We start from the raw sequence: 15,000 nt of genomic DNA on the forward strand, positions 1-15,000 counted from the left end.
CTCCCAATCATATTGTTTATGATTGTCAAGAAGCAGCACCCTCAGGGAGGATGCTAAGCTAAGCTCTGCAGTGGAGCACGGTAGGCCTATTAACTTAGCCAAAGGCCGGGGTGCCTAGGCGCATGTGTCATGCATTTTCGCGGCAGCCACCGCTCACATTTAAAAAAAAAAAAAAAAAAAGGAAATCAACCTTAGGCAGGCAGAAGGCATCTTTCTCTCGTTTGTTTTTAATGAGGGGTCAGCAAGACACCAACGTAGTCAATAATGACAAAAAAAAAAAACACACACACACATAAAGAGAGAGAGAGAGAGCAGAAAGTCATTCCCATCTTAGTTACACATAAACAGTACACACAGACACAACAACACATAAGGAAGAAGCAAAGCACAACAGATACAGTATGCTATACTCGATCAAGAGATGTGCAGTGTCTCTGTTCAAGCGCAATTTGCTAGTTTAGAAGCACTTTCTGGATTGTTTTTATTTTCAACTTTTTTTTTTAGAAGAGTGTTACCCAATTAAGAATCAATTTCATGCTTTCTGACCTCACCGAAGATCTTTGGCATGCAGGTAAAAAAAGCAGAAAATGCAGTGCGGAATAGATCCCCTCTAAAAAAGAATCAATTACCTTTAGTGGCGTTGAAGTAAAACTAAAAGCATAGCATGGCTAATAAATGGTGACACCCAGTAAGGGGTCAATAGTTTTTTTTTCCACTCTGCCCCTTAGCAAGAGCAATGCCAATCAGAACTCCCATTGTGATGGCCTCACTTTTAGGTTGCATCTAAAACTAATGGTTGTTCCCACTTCCCCGAGGGCTGGGGTTGTTTGTACTGTATATTGCTATTACTACTGGATTTTTTCCTTTCTCATAGGTATTGTTGCATTATCCTATTTTGGGTTGCATCATAAGCAATACAAGTCAAATGAGTACTCAGCCAGGCGGCACAGTTGCGTAAGAAGCGTTAAGTGCTAGACCCTTTATCAGCAGACAGATAGAGGGTCTACAGGAGAATGTGCTAGAACATTCTCTGAGCTCTTAGAGCTTTGGGCCCTGTAAGCAAAAGTAAAATAAATGAACACTGCAACAGCCATTTTGCAGCCACTTTTTTAACCAAAAAAGGACAAGATTGACAAGACTGACATTTAGCTGCTGAACATGATGATATGATTATAGTGAGAATGGTGTGGGATAGCTGTTTTACCTGTACAACAGTGAACTCTGTTGTGAGGTTATCCTTGGCATTCCTTTACGCGCAGGGGTGAAAGTAGTTTTTATTTATTGGTGGTACTATGATATAAACTTATAATGCGCTGAAAATTTCACTTAGCCTAATTATTTATTATTTATTTATTTGTTTATTTACTGTATTATGTCTACTTATCAAGCATTCACTAGGACTTCTTATCACTCTAGTATCACTCTTTAACCCACCTGTATCTGTTTTTGATTATGAATAAATTGCAAACACTTAATTTCAACATTTATTTATTTATTTAGCCTAGTTACTCTGCTACTTCCAATCATTTTTTTATATAGGCTACTGTATATCATGAAACACGTTTCTTTGAGTCATGCCTTTTTATTTGGGAGACTGCAACATACTTCTGTCCGCTAAAACACTTTTATTATTGCTGCGCAAGATCTGGTTAAGCCGTACACACGCTGTCTGTCTCTTGTCTCCAGCAAAACACTGCACACATAAAACCAGAATAGGCTATTGAAACATGAACATATTTTTCTTTAGCCTGTATGTTTTTTTTTTTATTTGGGAGACTTAACAAGAAACGTCCGTCTGCTAAAACACTTTGGATACCAGTGCACGTTGGCGCAATTACTGTAGGCTACTGGCGCGCTATAGCTTGCTCGTTGTCTGTCCAGCTGCACGGGAGGTTTAGACACAATTCAGATACAGTTCAGAACGATGTATATGAAATATATTTTGGGGGAAACGTGTTGCTTCTGGTAATTTGACGTTAGCAGTTTTGTTGTCATGCTGAAAGTGCTATATTTTTCAGAGACAGTATAGTTTTCTTTCCGGTACGGCGTGCCCTCTCCAAATATTTGTGGTACTCCGTACCGGCCAGTACCAGCTTACTTTCACCCCTGTTTACGCGAGCTTTTCGTGTTGTTTTTAGCTGTCTTGGTATCTATTTTACTGTTCATGTTTAGGCGTGAAGAGTCCAGACTTGGAGTGTAAAAGATCTTTAACAGCTTCTAGAGTTCACCAGCTAAGGCACTTCAATCCAGGGCCGTAGTCACCATAGACATTGAGGGGGACGTGTCCCCCCCAATATTAAAATATGACCAAAATGTCCCCCCCCCAATATTCGGACATAGAAAAATAAATAAAGAATAAAGCGCTATACTAGGCCTACAGGAAACCAACACGTACTGTAGCTGAAATGTAATCAAACGTAAATAACGCACACATTATGACCTATGGTTCCAGAGTAGCCTACACCCCTGAGTGGTTTGTCCTGGTGATTTTCCGTTTTTCGTTAGTGGAGTGAGCTATCAAAAGCTTCCATTTAATGCACCCTACTGCGGTGAGGTAGGGCTGTTAACAATATCGCAAAAGCTACTGGTACAATTTTCACAAAACTTCTTGAAAAGGTGTAGCACAGGCTAAGGAAATCCCATACATGTTTGGAGCTGATCAGACTGAAAGGGAACATTTTCCATATTGTAGCCTATTCTCGCAATGATAGCATAAGTGAAACGTTTTATTTTAAATGATGAATTGTGCAAGCCTGTGTGATTTCTTTCACGTCTTTCAACATAAATAATGCATTCATATGCTAGTAGTAATGCCAGAAATTACCGTTTATAGGCCTCTTAGAAATGATTGTTGCATCTTGCATATTATTTAGATGCGCACACAATCGCGCAGCCATGCAGGCAAAACGATCAAATGTGGCGACGTTTACAATAGGCCTACGTGATAGCCTACAGTTAAGGTGAATCGCGGACAATAACCAAAGAAAGGAATTTGCACCTCCATTCACCAATGCATACAGGGGTAACATGAGGTGGGTCAGACAGAAGAGGGGCCTGTCTTAGTGGCCTATTCCTGAATCCTGTCCCTTTCAAACTATGTTAAAATTGTGTGATTAGCCGCCAGCATAATAAAATCTAAATCAAAAGACAAAATCTTATTAGGCTCCAAATGAGTCTAAGCCTTAGTTTAAAAAAATCTTCAGGTGTAAGTAATAGGCTAAGTCAAAGAACCACATTCTGTGTAATATCGAGGTTATCATAAGATACTCTAGTTTGTAATTTCTTTTAAAGTATACATTTTGAACACAAATGGAGTCACTGGTCCAGGGATGGACCAGTGAAGTTGCTTCTTCTCCACCCTTCTCTTTTCACAAAACTCACCAGGGGGGGGGGGGGGGGGCATCTGTGTCCAGTGGTTCATAATCCATCCATGCCATTCCTATGTCCGTCAAAAGTTAATTTTTGACTGACCTAACGACTTGTTTGTGATTTTTAATAATATTTTTGCATGGTAGGAAATGTATTGAAATTCTGTTTGAGGGTCCCTCAGACCCCACCACAGATTTGGTCCCCCCCCCAATGTTTACCTCATGACTACGGCCTTGCTTCAATCACAAAACCCAGATGTGGAATATAATAGGTCCAACTGATTGATAATAGCATATTTGTATAGAAAGTTGTATTATAAACTTTTATAAGTATATATACTTTTTTGATCCCGTGAGGGAAATTTGGTCTCTGCATTTAACCCAATCGGTGAATTAGTGAAACACAAACAGCACACAGTGAGGTGAAGCACACACTAATCCCGGCACAGTGAGCTGCCTGCTTCAACGGCGGCGCTCGGGGAACAGTGAGGGGTTAGGTGCCTTGCTGAAGGGCACTTCAGCCGCGGCCCACTGGTCGGGGCTCGAACCGGCAACCCTCTGGTTACAAGTCCAGAGTGCTAACCAGTGGGCCACGGCTGCCCAACCTCCCAAATATGGCGTGTTACAGCCTTCTATGTAGCATTCATATACTGTGCATCTGGGTGACTTACTCTGGCAAATTCATATCAACAACATTATGTAAAAAACATTCCTGTATACTTTCCATGGATACAATTCCAACAGAGGACCTTCAGTTCTTCCTTCTCTCCTCCTCCAAAAAGTTGTTTTGGTTTCAACAGAGTTGGCACTTCTTTTCAAACAACCAAACCATGATATGGAGTGGCATTAGAACATTTTTTAAAAAACTCTAATGTAGTAATTAGATATTTTGCTTGAACAGATGGGGAACAACAGTTGGTGGTAAATCCATGAGTTTCACATCTTTGGCAAACTGCCAGATCTATCTCTGCTGCTGAGAAAGTTTATCAATGGGATTGCTTCACTGGTTCTATATTTGGACTAGGAACCTACCATCTTGTAGTAAAACTCTTGCATTAGGGTGAGATGTTTACCTTGAAGGCTGAAAGTTAGCTATCTGTGAACACAAAGCCTAACCCTAGCGTGCCTCAGCGGCCATAGATACTGTCCTGTTATGGGCATAACAAACCAGGCACTATGGCAACATTTGAAGTGTAAAATACACAACAGATCATTCTCATTGTATGCTTTTTCCCAGTCTTGCTCTTTAAACATGACATACATATTCCAAAAAAAAAAAAAAAAAAAAGCAAGACTTTCAAGTGGCACAGAACGTCAAAACAGCAGATGTTCTTTTTGACACAATTCAGAAAAAACAAGACAAAGACAATGCTCATTTGGTAGCTGAGGTGCTGGGGTTCAAAGTCATCCACCAGAGTAAAAAATGAAAAAAATCACTCAAATCTGTGTAATAGTTTTTAATTCAAATCTTCCAGCTTTGAGTCTGAAACCTTCCTTAGGCAGAGTAAATTACCAACACAATTCAGCAACCACAGTAATTAAGTCAAGAATGTATTTTTCCATTCTTGTCTTCCACATCTCTGTGGGTTAAATATCAATTAACTCTTAATTCTTAACTCTTGATATGAGGCCAAATTAAATTCAATGTTTTTCTAGACCTCAGGGGGTTCACAACAATCCTTGACATTTAACAAGGCAGAGTGTGTAAAAGGTAAGGACAGATGTAGTGAAATATGATTATTGTGCAAGGCAATCAAGGACTGACCAAATTTTTGTATGCAAAGGAAAAACATTAGTACAGAGCAAATGTTACCCTGTTTTGTTCTACATGGAAAAATGTATTGAGTGTTTTTATGTCCATTGATCGGACTTTCAGTGTTACATGTAAAATGGTGACCCAGTAGACAAAACACGTGATGATAAGCCTAGGATTAGATAATATGATTTTCTGATGGCATAAGTAGTGTATTTTAAAACAAATACAAGACAATCCTTGTAGTAATTAAATGAACTGGTTAGAGATGAATGATACTATTATGAAAGATGGAATTGTTTAAGTTGTGCAACCAATAGACAAAGACTAACAGGGAGACTACACCAGGCACGTAACTGAAGCGTTCCATTTGCGGAGCGTATGCTGCAACAATTAGATTCCACTATAATCAATGGAACTGGCTACACCAGAAGTGATAGCGGCACGTAGGCCCTACATTTGAGAAAAATAGACCAGTTTATTAACTATATTTATGTTCCATGAACGGAATGCTTCAATTGTCCACCCGGTGTAGCCCAGCTGTAAAAGTACTGTCTGTTTGAGATAAATCTATGTGAAAAGATGAGCGGATGAATTTGATGTGATTTTTGAGGAGTACAGAAACACACACACACACACACACACACACACACACACACACACACACACACACACAAACACAGATACACACACACACACACACACACTCATGTTAGACTCTATTCCAGCACTTTTCTTTTTTTCCTCTACATGCCAAAAATTCTTCTGTTGGTTAAGGTTTTTGTAAACAAATGTTTGTTTTCTTTGGTTGGTCGGAATCTGATACACAGGTTGGCACCAATACCCAGTCAGCAAGGTGCTAGAAAGCCACATACAGTAAACTGAATGATAGTGTCCAACTTGGCAAGAGGGGGTCACTAGTGCCAAAGAGAGGGGAAATTCTCCACAAGCAACCAGCAGACCCCCCCTTCCATACAAAATACCCCAAATCTACCCCACCCCACCCCCGAAACCCACCTGTATCTTTTCCATAGGCCTTACCTGTGCCAGACATGAAGCCAACCATTTTGAGTTTGTTTCAGATTTTTTGGTGTGAATGGGAAGCATATCAGCATTCAGACTGCACAGGCCTCGATCGAGAGAAATACAGTACCTTGCATACCTGCGGGACCAAAATCTTGCCTGGTCAGGAAGATGGCATGGTCATGGTACTCGGCGTGGTTGGGGTCCAAGCGCTGCTGGGTGTTGGCCCAGCGGCACACCTGCTCCAGGCTCCGAGATGGGTTTCCACGCTCAATCAGACTGATGGACTGGTGGAGAAACACATAAACAGACAGTACAGGATTTAGATGGATGGATCGATCAAATGAATAATGGATGGATGGATGGATGGATGGATGGATAAGGCAATTTATGTGTACAGCGGAGAAAATAAGTATTGAACACGTCAACATTTTTTTCAGTAAGTATACTTCCAGAGAGGCTATTCGCATGACATTTTCTACAGACATTAGTATTAACTTAGGTAATCCACACATATTAAAGAATCCAAACATTAATGTCCCTAAGTAGAGTTATGAGTAAAAAAGTGGAATGGCACAGGGAAAAAGTACTGAACACACTAAGAAAAAACAGTACACAAAGGCAAGGAATGGCAAGAAACGAGCTGGAATCTATACATAGTTAGAGAGTAATTATCCCTCCTATCTGTGCAAATTAATGTAAGCTGGGTTAGTACATATTGATGAGCTATAAAAAGGTTTTTCGTTACCAAGTTGTCACACAAGAAACATGTCATGATCAGGGCCGTGGGAAGTGAGTTTTGGTTGGGGGTGCTGTAGTCTGGGGGGGGGGGGGGGGGGTGTTAAAAAAAGTTATTGTATTTTATTTAAACGCCTTTCTCTGCTAATGGACAACAACATACTGGCATTGCGTGACACACAGCACAGGCAGGCATACATCACTGTCAAGAACATTATGGCTACACTACAGAAAAAATGCGACAAAATGTCGCAAACCACAGATTGATACTAACGCAAACAAAGTAACCGTCTGCTATCTGACGCTACACTAGTAAGGTAACAAAGTTGCTGTAGCCTTGCACCGAAATCGACGGTGAACACGTGAAATATAAAACTGTTGAACACCAACATTAATAAAACGTAATAATTATTGACGCTTCTGACATGGGTGTCAAAACAGGCTAAAGATCCTATCGGACAGCATATTAGACAGAGCACATTGACTCAAAACATATGCATAACATAGGCCTACACAACGCAATATTCATAGGCTAGCCTACATTAAATTGATCCACATATCACAAATATAGCCTACAACAAATGCTGACATCATAAATGCACAGTGTAGCCTTTAACCTACATTTTCAAAAAGAAGAGAAAGAACGCTCTGAGGAGGCCACTGAAACAGGCACGCAAAGACACAGATGAATAAGTTAATCTACCTCGCTGAAGAGAGCTCTTGTTTGTGGATGGAGCTTACTCAATATCCATGCCACCTTTCACCGTGGTGCACCGAGACTCCCCGATAACACTATGCATCATTTTAAGCTGAAGATTGAGGCGGCCCGTGTTCAGCTCCTTGGGAAACTCACGGTAATATTCAGCTACTTAATATGGCATATTGTCGTAGGCTACCATAAAGCTAGCGTCATAGGATATCTCCCTCAGGTTTGTTTTGTTAATTTGTTTAGTTTTTGTTTAGATCTCCCAGGTCTAATGTAACATTTTTTTAGTGCATAATAGAATAATAGACAGGGGGACAGAGAGCTTCTTTTTTTTCTGATCGTGAGTGGTTTGACACATAAATACGCGTGCTTTCCTGCAGGGGGTGCTGCCGCACCCCCAGCACCCCCACTTCCCACGGCTATGGTCATGATGGGTAAAAGCAAAGAGCTCTTCCAAGACCTTTGCAACATTATTGTTGCAAAACATATCAATGGAACTGGTCCATATAAATGGAACTACTTCAGAATCATCCAGTAAGCAGTATTGGAGCCATTATCTGCAAGTGGAAGGAACATCACTGCATCACCAATCGGCCATGCACAGGATCTCCTCACAAGATTTCTGACCAGGAAGTCAGAAGGATAGTCAGAAGTGTAGCCTAAGAGCCAAGGACCACTCCAGAAAGACTTGGAGGCAGCAGGTTCAATTGTTACAGAGAAAATCATAGGTAATGCACTCCACCACCATGGCCTCTACGCTCACCCACATGACTCTATTACTGAAGAAAAACATGTCGAAGCTCATTGAAAGTCTGCTACACAACATTTGGACAAGCCTATGAAATACTAAGAGAATGTATTCTGGTCAGGTGAGAGCAAAATTTAACTCTTTGGATGTCATACTTCACACCATATTTGGAGGAGAAATGGCACTGTGCATCACCCTAAAAATACCATACCAACAGTGAAGTTTGGAGGTGGAGGCATCACGGTGTGGGGCTGTTTTTCATCTCATGGTACTGGCAGACTTTATACAGTTGAAGAAATGATGAATGGAGCCATTTTTTCTGGGAGAATCTTGCCATCCACCACAACAATGAGGATGAGACATGGCTAGACCTTCCAGCAGGACAATGATTCAAAGCATTCAGCAAAGGAAACTCTCAATTGGTTTCAGAGAAAGGAAATTCAGGCCCTGACTTAAATCCAACTGAACAGTTATGGAAGTTACCTAAAGATCAGGATTTACAAGAGGGACCCCTGGAATCTTCAATATTAAAAGACTATCTGTTTAAAAGAATGGGCCAAAATCACACCTGAATACTGTGACTGATTAGTTTCGTCATACTGGAAATGCCTTGAAGCTCTCATTACAAATAAAGGGTTTTCCACAAAGTATTTAAGAAATGTCAGTAGGCGTGTTCAATACTTTTTTCCTGTGGCATTCCACTTTTTTACTCATAACTCTACTTATAAACATTACTGTTTGGATTTTTTTTTATATGTGTGGATTACCTAAGTCAGCGGTTCCCAAACTTTTTCCCCCGCGTACCACCGCCTACATTCCAACTCGGCTCGCGTACCCCCACCATCCGACTCATAAACACATAAAAACGCAACGCATTCTATAACCCCCCCCCCCCCCCTTGACAATATTTGTTCGTTTCCCGGTTTTAGGTGCGTGCATTTGGTCAGTTAAAAAGTTATGAAAAGTAGCCTGCATAGTAGCCTAACTACATCCACATACAATATCTTATAATAGGCCTACAACAACGCCTGTCAAGGATGTATTCGTTTGGACAACATTAGGCTATACAGCCTAGAAAGACTAAACAGGCTACCTTTAGTTTGTTAAATGTAAAGCCTAGCTTAATGTTACCTTTCTTGTCCATCTGAAATAACTCCTAGCTTTGCTCCTTCCCTCCTTTCTGTTTTTGTTGTTTTGAAAAACCTGTTATATCCGCGAAACTTTCCCCCCACGGACCACCCAACGCATTCAAAAGTAGCCTAACGCATTCTATTAGCTATTCCAGGCGTCATGTTTAATAAGCTGCCCTTTTTTTGATGAACACATACAGAGTTTATAAATGATATCCTTTAATTTCATGTTTCCATATCATTATGACCTGATTCGAAATAATGTAGCCTATTTATTCATGAATTAATTACAAAACATTTAAAATTTTCATTTTATACCTGTCCGCCATAGCCCTTTTTATCTCGCGTACCCCCTAGAAGCAGCTCGCGTACCACCGGGGGTACGCGTACCACAGTTTGGGAATCCCTGACCTAAGTTAATACTAATGTCTGGTGAAAATGTCATGCAAATAGCCTCACTGGAAGTATACTTACTGAAAAAAATATTGACGTGTTCAATATTTATTTTCCCCGCTGTAAATGATGGGATGGGGTGAAGAATAGATGGATAAATAAATGATGAATTGGATAAATGAATGGATGATTGGTGGATAAATTAATCATGAGTTGATGGGTAGATAATTCGATTTCTTTTGGTTTAAGTTTCAACTTGGGTCTCTTCAGCTACATAGAAGTTATGGGTTATCAGACTCTGAGATCTTCTTGGAACTTTCATAGGATCAAAGTACTGTAGAAATGTGAGAGCTATCCTTACTAACAGCACAAGACCTACAACTAGTATGCATTCCAATCAGAGCTGAAAAGAATCTGTTCTAAAAGTAAATAAGGAAGGATCATACCCTAGAGTTGTTCCAATCAAGCTGATGCAGCTTGTGGCTACTCACTGAACCAAGAGTCTATTTAGCAAGTTCAGTGGTTCTAAACAAAACAACTCAGGGATGACATTTATATCAAACACCTGGTGAAACCCCCTCTAATCCAAATAACAATCCCACAGGTTGGACTTGTCATCATTTTCATTAACTCACTGAGCATAACTTTTGTTTTTTTCCACCCACACTTTGACATTTGATAGACCCTGGGATTGTGTACAACTAAGACAGGACACCTTATTTTTTGGTATTCTGAGGCATTGTACAACCCTGGTTCCAAAAATGTTGGGACGTTGTGAAAAATGTTAAAAACAGAATGCTATGATTTTCAAATCATGCAAAAGCTATATATAAAAAGGAGAATAATACAAAGACAACATATCAATTGTTGAAAAATAAATGTTATTGTTTTTTTTTAAAAAAGGTTTTAAAAATAGACCTGTTTGATTGGCAAATAGACACCAACATATGTCCAGCGGGGGCGGCTAGGCAGTGGGGAACGAACCGCTGTGGCAGGTGATGAAGTCACCAGCCACTTTCCATGTTAAGCAGCTGCAGGTCACTCCAAGCATGCGGCTCCAAGTGCCAGAGGAGACCTGAACCTGAGCGCTGGGAGCCAATCACGTGTCATGTTCTTTGTCGAGCCAACAGAACAGGGGTCGCACAGAGGTCATTTCACAGTACGCTGTGTGCCTCGCCCAGGGTTGTTGCCTCTTGCACACATCTTCAAACCAACTTGTGATGAACATGAGGCTGTGTGTTTGTTTGTGCGTGTGTGTGTGTGTGTGTGTGTGTGTGTGTGTGTGTGCATGTGCATATGTTCTGATCTGTGTTTTGTGCGTCTGTGAATGCGTATCTGTGTGTGTGTGTGTGTGTGTGTGTGTGTGTGTCCATATATGTGTATGTGTGTGTGTGTGTGTGTGTGTGTGTGTGTGTGTGTGTGTCAGTGTGCGGGCTCAAAGGGAGTTCAATGGCGCCTCTCTTCCTCTCTCCCATTCCAGTCATGTGTGAGGAGCATCAATCACGCTGTATGAGGAGGAAGCTCCTAAGACTGGGGGCGCCCGCACTGCTAGAGTGCTACACCACTCTGTTCACCCCTGTGTTTGTTTCCACTCCACAAGATCCTGATGAGGCATGAAAAGATGAACCCTTAATCCTGCCCTTATCTCGTGGCTGATACATACACTCGATTAGGCCACGTCACTGTAGCACGATGTTCGGTTCAAACTCAATGTCTCTAAATCATTTATTATTATAAGAGTTATCATTACAATGCTTTTCAATCCACTGTATGGTCCTGGAGGGATTTAGGGAGTAATAACTCATAACATGAAGACTAAGATTGCTTTTCTGTGTAGACTAGGCTATGCGCCAGATATATTGCAGCTCTTCATATGTGTATCACCATAGTGACAAACCCTTCCCTGCTTAGTCCCAATCAACTCACTCATCTGTTGCTGCCTGCGATCTACGATATAAACTCTAAATAGTGTCAGAGCCAGGCCCCTCCAGTAAAGGATTTATAATGACCATTCCATATGTGCTCCACACGTCACTAGTGCATCACCTGTGTTTAATTAAGGGTGGGAGTTTGGGGCGGGAGGGGGCGTATAGTCTCTGAAGCCTGAAGCAACGTGTGCTTTGAAATGTTCCTAAAGAGTTGGTTCCTGAGTCAAATTGACACATGGCAGACAGTCCATGAAAGTGAGGTTAAAAGTACCCTATAGTAGAACTGGTTCTTGGATGGTATAGCTCTACTCAGTTCTCCTCATGGCTAGTTTATTCCCGTCAGTCCCAGGGTCTGAAGGCTGTTTTTGTTTTACAGGAGTCTGCCTTAACGTTCTCCAGAACGTTCTCAACCGGGAGTATTATCGCAAGGCGCGTGCAGTGAGTCGGAAAAATGGTCAGGGTCCAGACATTTAAACAGTGTGGAACTCATATGAACCGCTGTGTTCCAGGTTTACTCTGCCTCTTTCTTTCTTTCTTTCTTTCTTTCTTTCTTTCTTTCTTTCTTTCTGTCTGTCTGTCATTTTTTCTTACTTCCTTTCTCCTCATCCCCCTATTTCTCTTTTCTTCTGTGTGTCTCCTCTAGAACTCAGCTCTCTCTCTCTCTCTTAAAGTTTAAGTAAAGTTGACTGATACTGTGCAGACGCTTTTATCCAAAGCAACACAGACACACAATGGTGGCTTTTGGAATACAACACGGGCCAACCAACAGTCAGGCGTTACTGCTGCACCACCACGCTTGCCGATATTGATATGTCAATATTGATATTCTCTTATTTTCCTTCTCTTCTGTAAACGCTAGATGCTCGTGCTGTACTTTATGCCAACAGGGCCAGACTTGCAGGCAGAGGGGTGAGACGGCGCGCTGATGTGTGTTTCTATCCACATTGGCAAGGAGCACCACAACTCATTTGAAACAGAGTAGAGGTGTAAGGCTAGTGGAAAAACAGTCGCCCCAGAACCAGCCCCAGAGAGAGACAGAGAACGAGTGAGAGAGAGCGAGACAGACAGACAGAAAGACAGTGTGTGTGTGTCTATGTGTGTGTCTGTGGGTGTGTGTGTATGAGAAAGAAAGAAAGAAAGAAAGAGAGAGAGAGAGAGATAGAGAGAGAGAGAGAGATGAGAAAAATGATCAGCACTTACACATGGCAGTCCTACTACTAAGCATGCAGAAACTGAAAGGAGTCATCCATGTTTTGTTTTTTTGGTGTGTCTGTTTTAATCTTTTCTGCTGTTTGCTGTTTAGGGCAATGTGCCACCTGCAGAATACCTCTCAGACGCCCACAGTGGGAATGCTGCTAAAAAAGACTCTGTCAATCACCAGACTTTATTCGGGGGAGGGTTAGCAGCTCCACAAGAGGACTTAACCCCACAGATAGAAGGCTACAAATCAAACTCTCAAATCAAACAAAACAGGGCTCTGGCGTCATGAAGCGCAGGTATGAGAGTGAAATCACACCCCAATCGTCACACACTGCAAGTAAAGGGAATGTGTCTGTGTGTGTGTGTGTGTCTAGGTGTTAGAGATCTGTGACAGTAAGTCTACAGAAATGACAGTTACTCTGTAGGATTGTATAAAAAATACCAAAGAATTGTATAAAAACTTCAGTTACTCACGTCAGTATTTTAGCTTTAAAAGAGACAAAAGAGTATCATCAGCCGAACTAGAGCTGAAGTGGCCTTAACCATGACAAATTAGTTTCTCTATCTGTGTGCAACTCCTTTGTGGGTAAACTATCATTCCTTATCATTTGGCTAGTGCTGGACACCCATAACCCATGGGCCTGCTGATGATGTTGTGACGGCCACCAGTGTGGCTTTACTGAACACGAGCAGCTTCATTGCTAGATCCCGGTGTGGTGTAGTGTGTCAGATGACCACCCGGTGTTGATAGCTATATGGTCGTGCAAAACGAATACATAGCTCCTTTTATGCATTCCTTGGCTTTCTTTTTTGCATCCTCAGCCACTCACCTCACAATTTCTGTATTCTCAATCGTGCATCTGGCTGGGGAGCTGTAGACAATCAATTAGATTCGGAGAAGCCCTTGCAAACACACAGCCTCCAGTTTTAAGGACAGGTGAATGTGAGTATAAAACGGCTGGAGTGCTTATTGAAATATAATCCTTTTTTTAGATAACATTCAAATGTAATCAAGTGACTGCAAGGCAATTACATGCTTGGTTAGGTACTTATTACGTTTTCTGTTGAACGACCCTAGTGCACTGGAGTATAAGACAGATGCTATACTACTGCTGTTGGAGTCTGAGGAACAAAATGTGAAATAAATACTGACTCTCTCGCTCTCTCTCTCTGCGCCCCCCCCCCCCTCTCTCAGCATCTGCTGGCAGAAGGTGTGTGAGACTTTTAAAAGTGTACCTTTACATTTCTCAAAAAGGCTGCGTGTGCCTGCCAGCAGTCCAAACAGCATTTCCCCCCTATCCGAGTTGATATGGATTCGCAATGTTTGGACAGTCTGAGGAGTGACCCTTCACCCCTACACACACACACACACACATACACACACACACACACACTGTATACACACGCACACACACACGCACGCATTGCTAAGCTGGCAGACAACGGATTCGATCAAACATTAAAGATTCTGGATATCAATGTTGAACGTTAGCAAGAGAGAGAAGCCCAGAAGCGCATGGGGCGTGTAAAGGTCTATCACACTCCGGTTGTCTCTACACATCCAACCAGATGCTTAATCCTTGACCCCAAAGTCACTCAACCACTGTCAACAGTAGACACTCCGCACAGAGAGAAGTGCTGAGGAGGGTCCACAACATTTCCTCCGGTTTACTTCAGTGAGAAGCCTTCTTCTCTTCACCTGTCATCCACCTTCCTTTGATTTCAGTACATAGATGGGCACTTTGGGGGGGGGGGCTGTGGGTGGGTGGGGAGAGGGGGTGGCAAACATGATGTTTTGATGTGCAGAGTTCGTATGGAGCCTCGGTGAGGTCTTACCTGTCTGTAGCCAACCATGATGATTCGCACGAGGACCACATTGATGTTGGTTCCTAGGGATTCGTCATGGTAGATTTCATCTACCTGGTGGAAGGAAATGATAAGGGAGGAAGAAAGACAGAGAGAGAGAGAGAGAGAGAGAGAGAAAGAAAAAGGAAAGAGAGAGACATACACAGG

The 15,000-nt window shown here is 41.8% G+C and overlaps 1 protein-coding gene across 1 annotated transcript in view; it reads right to left on the bottom strand.

Annotated features, from left to right (window-relative positions):
• Positions 1–15,000, bottom strand: part of adamts14 (ADAM metallopeptidase with thrombospondin type 1 motif, 14) — a 68,807-nt gene that overhangs the window by 28,095 nt on the left and 25,712 nt on the right. The window contains exons 5-6 of the mRNA XM_076298117.1: positions 14,824–14,907; positions 6,275–6,431 (exon numbers count right to left, since the gene is read on the bottom strand). Coding sequence (XP_076154232.1) covers positions 6,275–6,431; positions 14,824–14,907 — 241 coding nt within the window. The remainder of the gene's footprint in view (positions 1–6,274; positions 6,432–14,823; positions 14,908–15,000) is intronic.

This window comes from Alosa pseudoharengus, unplaced genomic scaffold (assembly GCF_046254945.1).
Source record: "Alosa pseudoharengus isolate Yale_2024_CS ecotype anadromous, Long Island Sound unplaced genomic scaffold, YU_APseudo_1.1 YU_APseudo_1.1_scf_21, whole genome shotgun sequence".
NCBI classification, from domain to species: domain Eukaryota; kingdom Metazoa; phylum Chordata; class Actinopteri; order Clupeiformes; family Clupeidae; genus Alosa; species Alosa pseudoharengus.